Source organism: Coffea arabica, chromosome 2e (assembly GCF_036785885.1).
Source record: "Coffea arabica cultivar ET-39 chromosome 2e, Coffea Arabica ET-39 HiFi, whole genome shotgun sequence".
In the NCBI taxonomy this organism is placed as follows: domain Eukaryota; kingdom Viridiplantae; phylum Streptophyta; class Magnoliopsida; order Gentianales; family Rubiaceae; genus Coffea; species Coffea arabica.
Window position 1 is genome coordinate 59,914,081 of NC_092313.1, and position 8,626 is coordinate 59,922,706.

An 8,626-nucleotide genomic window follows, 5' to 3' on the forward strand; every position below is an offset into this window, starting at 1 on the left:
GAGGACATAATGAAGCCATGATGGCTGGAAATTAGGTAAAAACAAGGGATATGCTGCCGAAATTTTTCTTGAAAGCTAGTTGGATTTACTTGTGATTTGAACGAAGGGCTTTTGGGTTGTTTGAGCCTAGGTCTTCATGTTACCTTTTTGTTACCAAAAATCATGTTTTGCACCCTTGCTTTAGTAATTATTTGGCGAGGCATACGACTGGTAGTCGAGCCTCACATGTGCATTCTGTATACTCGATTTTGAAAGTGGAACCTTCAATTGTTTTCCTTGGATTATTTTAGGGTTTCTTGGTGATTAAAGCTCTCTTTTGGGAGGTATCTGCACTGACCCTGGTGAGTGTACTACTCACTTGTGTGTTACTATATGGCTTTGAAGGTAAATTGCTTGAAGTGAATTGAATGTGACTTGATTGAAGTGAAAGTGTACTTTATCACTCTCACTTATATGCCTTATATTATTGTTGTCATGTTATGGGAATGTTACATGAAATGAAAGTACTTGACTTGGTGTCGATTGGACTAGTATCCAACGACTACAAATGTTATCTTTGAGCTCAACCCCATTGGTAGTTGATTGAATCGAGCCGGCGAGGGCTTGGTCGTGCCAATTAATGAACCTTGGGTAAAGTTATATGGAATCTTGTAGTATGCGAGACTCTCGATTCCGGTATACTCGAGTAATACCAAAGTGCAAGTGTTTGGATTTCGGGCCCGGTAGGGGGATGTTAGGTGGAAGGAGTGGAAGTAAAGTGGAGTCTACGGTTGGTTACTTCTGAACATTGACGGAGAGTCAATGACGTCCGATCAAGAAATGCAAACGAGGAAAGGGCTATTGAGAGCCATCTGTATCCTTTTATCACCATATTTGACGTGTGCCTTTGCTTATTTTACTATATTGAATGGAAGCTTGATGCTTATATGCATTTGGTTGCGTAAGTGATAGTATCTCACTGGGCAATTAGCTCACACCGTTCCTTTTGTTTTCCTTACAGGAATATGACTCTTTTGGAATGAATCTTGATAGATGGTTGCCGAATGAACTAGATGTATATCTCTTTTGTATTGTATATGAATTGAAACCCTAAATGTATCTTTAGGGCCGTTTTCACTTTCAATTTGGCAAACCGTGTATATATTCACTTTTGCAAACTTTTGTATGTTACTTTGGATTGTAATTGCTCAAGTTCAAGATGTGAATGTTTGCTTGCTATTTGGTTGGATTCTGACGGGTCGGTTACTATTCATGACCGACTCCGGATTTCATTTTTTTATTTTGGGTTATTTTGCCATTTTGACTCATTTACGCGCGTTATAAGTTCCGGAACGCCATAAATCGCTTTAAACTGCACCGTTAGTCCTGGCGAGAGTTGGGCAGGCAGTCCGCTAACCCCTTTGGTTCGCCTTAGGGGAAGGTGGGGCTGTCACAATAACAAATGTTTATTTAATTTAATTTGCTATAGAATATTTAATTCATATAAGAATCAGCAAAACATAAATTTAATTAGTAATCCACCAAACTTCAAGTGTAAAATTTTATATGTTTAGTGTAATTAACTAGGTTACTTACGAATTTTAAGTGCAAAAAATTATTAAAAACAATATTTATCTTTAAAATAAATTATGTAATATGTTATTTTTGAAATCTATTTTATAATTTATAGAATTTAGGGTCATAAGTTTTTATTAAAAGATTCCAAATAAATTTGCTTTGGAGAAATAAAAAATAAAGATAAAATTGACAAAATGTTCATTTAGTGTAAGAATGGTAATTAACTAACATGTAGCAAAGTGGTCTGGTGGTGAGTATGTCATAAACCTATACAAAGGTTTGGAAAGATTTTTTACTCAAAACCGGTTTGCCCACAAAATTGACCGGGTTCTCGGTTTAATCTGGTTGAACCGCCGATCCGTTGAAAAGTCAACGGTTCACTTGCAGAAACGATCTAATTAGCGAACCGGTAAGAGTGGGGTAAGGTGGTAGGAGGGGATTTGATAGCATTCATGATGTAAAATGCAACACTAACTTTGTGTTTGTGCAAAACTTGTCATTCTAAGAGATACTTTCCTTGCTATTATCAACATGGTGCTAATAATTTGTCTAACCAACATTCAATTATAGGCGTTATCAGCTATCTATATGTCACATAAAAGGAAGAAAAGCCTCATTTTTTAGGATACTCACGAATTCAAATCATAAAAGGGTTTTAAGTCTTAGTCCTAAAGGATCCTCCGTTGTTTCTTAATAAATAAAGGCACAGATTTTACTAATGAAATTATTGGAAATTATCCACATGTCTTGACACAATTCGGGGGAACAAACTCGTGGGGTTGGTGGTCAGAGGAAGTATTTTAAAATTTTTTCTATTGTTAGATTCAGAGTTCGAATTCTGAATTTGATAGTCCCAATTGGAGGTAGAAGGTTTGTGGGGAGGGGTAGGAGGTAGAAACAAAAATTTTAAAAAATACATTAAAAGAAAAAGTCTAGGGGAACAATCTCATTTTCCTCTCTAGGAAACCTCCCAAGTTTTAACATTCCAATTTAACATGATAACACAAAAGTGATTCCCATACTAGTATTAAGTTCTTTTCGGATATGAGCCAAATAAGGCTCCCACTTTCTCTCACTGTGTCTCTCAAAAAAAAAAAGGAAAAAGGAAAAATTCCTCCCACTACTAGTCCATTGCTACCAGTAAACTGTCCATGTCATTTATTTTTGTCCTTATTTTTCTTGAGTTTTCTCACGAGCAAGTGCCTTCTACACGGTGATGTGGATAGTACAGGAAAGTAATGGAAATTTTAGCTACATTGTCTTCTAAAACAGCCACTTAACTGTGGAACTTGTTGCGTATAAAGCTGAAAATTTCTTAGGATATCTTTTCCTTGTCCTAGCCCCACTGGAATAAAAAGACAACATAATTTTCTTGCATTCAGATTGACTAAAGAGTTGGAAGAAGTTCCTTCATTCAATGTAGAGTTCTTTGAATCTTCGAAGCATTTAACCCCTCCTAGCTGCTGTTTAACATCTATTTGTTTGGCTAAGAAGCGGACAACTCGGATACTTCATGGAAATTTAACCTCATTTTCCTTTCATTGGTCTACGTTTTTTTCTTCCTTTTAAAGAAAAATGCAAATTTTATTAAGAGATTTATCGAAAGTCGTCCGGTGTCAGTTGTTTGACAAACTCAGGAGGTGAGTTTCGTAGGATTTTAACTGAATTGCAAGACGTGGCATAAGATGATAAAACATAAGCAACTTTGTTCCTAGCAAAAGAGATTTCATTTTCTTTGGTCTACATTAGTCAATGGGCATTGGCAAGTTTGCCCCCCTACCTGCCCTTATCTTTATCCTAACAAATTAAGAGGTTGGATATGTTTTCTTCATAAGTTTGAACGAAAATACAAAGAAAATTCCTAGCAAAGCAGAGAAGATACACTTGAATTGACAAAGAAATTCAAAAGACTTAAAATCAAGAGGCCCTTGGGTTGCCAAAGTAGCATCCACCGCGTAATTTCGTTTTCTTATCTGAAGAAGAGACAAGCAATACGGATAGTAGAGTCATGTGGTGCAAACTGTGACAATATACTTGGTAAGTTAGAAATAGACAAATGGGGAGTAGTAAAGGTGCAGTTTTAGTTTGTATAGTTGTGTGTGGTTATGGTAGCCGTGCCTTTTTTTTTTTTTTTTTTGGGTAAAATACACATTCCATCTGTGTGGTTTAGCAATTTTTTACATAATTCTCGTATAGTTTGCATTCTTGGAGTCACATGTCCCATCTACCTGGTCCAACCACCACTGGTGTTTGTCGTGTATATTTATTGCTTATCTTAAATAATTTGATATATACATTTCTATTACTTAATTGTGCATATGAATTTTATTTATTTACATTAAATCTTGTAAAAATACAGCTTTTTATGTATGTATACCCCAAATCTTGATGAAGTACAACAAACAGGCATAGTTGCAATACATAACTGATTACTTTTATGTTCAAATCACATGTAAAAAACATGGTGTTTGGATTGCTAAATTATCCCAAATAATATTTCGCTTGCATCATAAACACATTTTTTAATCCACCTTTTTTATATTTCCATCTACTTTTTATCTCACATACATCACATCACAAAAAGTGCTACAGTAATTATTCCAAATAATATTTCAAATAATGCTCTATTCAAATAATGCTCTATCCAATTACAACGTGTACGTTAGCTAATAATTTGCTGACCTTAGATGTAGGTTAAGTCAGCTTTATGATTTATAATTTTTTATTTAGTGAAACAAAAAATTTGTCTTCTAGAATAGCCAATGGCAGACAATGAATACTCGATTATGTGGACTCCATTTTTTCAGTGACATTCGGTAACAATTAGTATAAGAAAAAAGGTGTCTTTGTCTGATCTCCGAACAGCATTTACATATTCTAATTATTCATTTTCTTAGGGCTTCGTTGACAAGGAATATTTTTCAAGAGCTGATAGAAATATATTTTGTAGTACATTTTGAGACAAACATACATATGAGATTAAGAAGAAGAAGAAGAAGAAGAAGAAGTGGTTGAAGAAAGTGTTTGAAAGTTTTCTAGAAGCAATTTTCTGAAAAACATGTGCTTTTGGTATTTGAAAAGTGACATTAGAAACAATTTTACAGTTACAATATTGTAGGATAAATTAATTTATGAGACAGCAAAAAAGTTTCTTGAACAAGTGCTCTGGCCCACGAATTAAAAGTAATTAGTTCAAGTCTCACTAAATCTAAATTTATTCTAATTGAATTTAGTATTCATCCCTATTGAAGGGCAACTAGTTGTAATGTGAGTTGAGTTGTAATTAATGTGTATACATTATTCATTGTTCATATGTATGTTATGCATTATTCATTGTCTATCAACTTTAAAATCACGACGGAATTTCCTTGTTTTTTGTATTAACTTGTTCATAGATTTTCAAGAAGAATTCACTTATAGTATGTATAAACGATGAACATAAATATGGGATTCCTTAAAAATCATAAAGTGAGCTATTTTTTTAGTATTTATCTGTTATTTTCTCCCCTAGAAATATATCACAACCTCGAGGCTAAAACATGAAAAAAGGAACGCGGTTTCCACAACTAAGAGACCCTACCACTTAAGTGCTAAGCATTTAAGTGCTGGGAGACAGAAACTAGCTAGCGTGCCATAAAATCTCTAGTTTCATATGAATAACTAAAAGCAAAGTAGATGGCGTTGCCTCGTCCAAGAATCCAGCTCTCTTTCCTTTCATTTTTCTCTTTAATCTTTATCGCACAATCCAAATTAGAGCTTTATCCTCAAGGCCACGAAGTTGTATTGGCTATCCTGGAGGGGATGAGCTCCAAGGGTCAAGATTATGCTTTCGTCCAAAGCCCATGCAACTTTGTTGGGATCTTAACAGCTTCCTTGAAATGCTTCCCTAACTCCCCAAAGTTCTCTTGCGCTAATTACTATTTCAGTGGAAAACTCATTTGCAGTCAGTTTTTAAACATTATTTGGCACAGACATCTCAGAACTCCAATGCCAGAATCTACCATAAAGAACTCCAAACGTTACATCTTCATTGAGAATCAGATGAGGAGGTATCAACACCCTACAAGATTTATTGCTCAACCTCCCTTGCAGCTGAATGCATTAGCACAACCTCTCAAACATCACCACAAAAGAATGAAGATAGATGGCTGGATTTTTTGGGTTGGGATTTTAGTAGGAGGCCTAGCAGGGCTGTCATTTTCAATATTCTTGAGCTCAATCATGCTCAGGTGCATTAAAGAACCTAAAGTTGTTGTGGAGAGAAAAGGCGTGACTACTTTTACAAGACTGATTCATCCACCAGAATTGGCTTTCCTGAAGAAAGAAGATAACTTGGCCTCACTTGGACATTTCATTGGCAAAGGTGGATGCGGTGAAGTCTTCCGGGTCGAATTACCAGAAAGAAGGATTGCCATAAAGAGAATTGCTGAGCCCCATAAGACTACTAGGGAGCTAACTGAAGAAGACAGCAAACTTTTGGATAAGAAAATGCGTCAAATTAAACAAGAAATCAAGACAGTTGGCCTAATAAGACATCGTAATCTGCTTCCTCTATTAGCCCATGTGCCGCAAGCTAAGTGCCATTATTTAGTCTACGAGTACATGAGGAACGGTAGCCTTGAAGATCTAATCTATCGAGTTTCAAAAGGGCACGAAAAACTATGTTGGTTGTCGAGGCATCGAATTGCATTGGGAATAGCTGAAGGGCTGAAATATATGCATACGGATATTACTCCGCGCATCATTCACAGAGATTTAAAGCCAGCAAATATCCTTCTTGATGACGATATGGAGGCCAAAATTACAGATTTTGGGCTTTCAAAAGCATTTCCAGAAATTAACACACATCTAATGAGTAATGTGGCAGGAACAGTAGGATACATGGCGCCAGAGTATCATGAGACGCTAATGTTTTCAGAGAAGAGTGATATTTACAGCTTTGGAGTAGTCTTGGCAGCTCTAGTAATGGGAAAGCTTCCAAAAGATGACTTCTTCCAGCACACAGAAGAGATGAACATGGTGAAATGGATGAGAAATGTCGCGGCTTCTAGTGATCCATGGCGAGCAATTGATCCTAATCTTATGGGAAATGGTCATGAAAATGTGTTGTTTTTAGCCCTCAAACTTGCCTGTACTTGTTCTTCGGACGAACCAAATGAAAGGCCAAGTAGCACTGATGTTAGAACCATGCTGGCTTCGCATTTTCCCCATTCAGGCAGGAGATGAGGGAGAGAGTGAAAGACTGAAAGGAGTAATAGAAAATTATCACTTTGATCCACTTTCAATCACATAAGGTATGCTATGTAACCTCAAATTATTCACGTGGAGGAATAAAGAATAAGATTTTATTCTTTTATTGTTAATTTTTTTTATGAGAAATGACAAATTCTACCCCTCACCTACTTACAATGTGCTAGTGTTTATTATCTCAAACAATCGAATGGTTTAATTTTTTTTTTTGTTACAATGGTAACTATCTAACTTATTCTTATTCTATTGGGGGGAAGGCGAGCCTAAACAAAACTATATTGGAGTTGGAGTTGAACCACCAGACCAAATAAATGCATTATTGCATTTTCTTAATTTTTTAAAAATAAGAAGCACTATACTTCTTGTTTGATACACTAGACAGAGTTTGAATTCTCAATCTCATGCATAGAAGAGTTTTAAAGGGACTCTTCTTGGCACGGGGAGTGCATGGTGATTAGCTGACTTAATTGATTGAACCGCAAACTAGCTATGGTGATGGTCTAATTGTATAGCAAAATGAAAAAAGATAAAAAGCCAGATAAACTCGGTAAAAACTAGTTAAACCAATCAAGTTAGTTTTCAATTTTATCTTGGGGCTATTGGTCTAATCAAGCTTTTGGGCAGTTGAAATTGTTTTTTTTTTTTTTTTTTGAGCTACCAAAGCCCAAACATCCCACTGAACAATTCTGTTAGTAAAATACGAAAACAACCACTTATATTTTATCGGACATACACTTTTACCTCCAAATAATTCATAAACTTACACTTTAATCCCTTATAATTTTGAATAAAATGAAACTGTCAGTTTTTCATTTAGATTTAATAGTCAAATGAGAAATTTCGAAGTTTTTAAATGAAACAATGTTAAAATTATCAATTTGCCCTTTAGAATGAGGTAAAATGAAACCATAAACAAAATTTAGGCCATACTATAGATTTAGGAAGATTTAGGGTAAAAATAAATTTTCAGAAAAAAGGTTGATTTTCTCTACTAAATTCTGGCGAAGGAAACAACCATACACTATTACTGTTGCCATCGGCCGCTACCGTTATGCAGCAGTGAATTGTTATGAAACTCCTCTCAAAATTTTTATGAAACTACACCCTAATTCATTTTCATGCGAATCGTAATTATATATATTTAAAAAATTACATGAGGCTAGCCAAATGGGCCAAAAAGAGCCACGATTCTCCCTCTTTTTTTAAACTGAAATTAATCATCATCAAATCTTATACAAATTTACAGAAAGTGATGCCAATAGTTAAAAAACATGAATAGACTGAAATTTCATTGAGAAAAACATAAAAAGGAACACAAGATGATCACAGCGCATAGCTACGAAAACGACAACGTTGTTGTAGCATATGGCTCAGGCTTTTCTTTTTCGGCATCATTGCAAATTACTTGATCATGGTTTTGTCATTGTTTTAACTTTCTGGGCTTCAATGTTGGAATTTATTGAAGGTGTACCCTGGGATAAGAGAGCAAGCGCCGAGGCATGTTGATGGAGTAAAGAAAAGAGAGAGAGAGAGAAAAAAAAAGGGAATGAGAAAGAAAAGATAACTGAAAACAAAAAGAGAAAACAAAAAGAACATTTTTTTTTATCAAAAATTGAAATTACTTTATACCCTGTTAAAAAAAAGAAAAAAGGGGAAATTGGAATATGAGTTACCATTAAATGATTAAAAAAGATAACAAATTTATTTGTAAATGATAAAATTATCCTCATAACGACGTGAACTTTGTTAAATTGTAACATGTACTTTAATGAATAAAAATACGTACATTAGTGGATACTTATTTACATTTGAATGTGTA

General features: G+C 34.9%; 1 protein-coding gene across 1 annotated transcript; it reads left to right on the plus strand.

Moving 5' to 3' along the window:
* Positions 1–5,232: 5,232 nt before the first annotated feature.
* On the plus strand, positions 5,233–6,959 carry LOC113729225 (leucine-rich repeat receptor-like serine/threonine/tyrosine-protein kinase SOBIR1). The gene has a single exon (XM_027253549.2). It carries the CDS (start codon positions 5,233–5,235, stop codon positions 6,781–6,783), a length of 1,551 nt encoding a protein of 516 aa, XP_027109350.1. The 3' UTR covers positions 6,784–6,959.
* Positions 6,960–8,626: the final 1,667 nt, after the last annotated feature.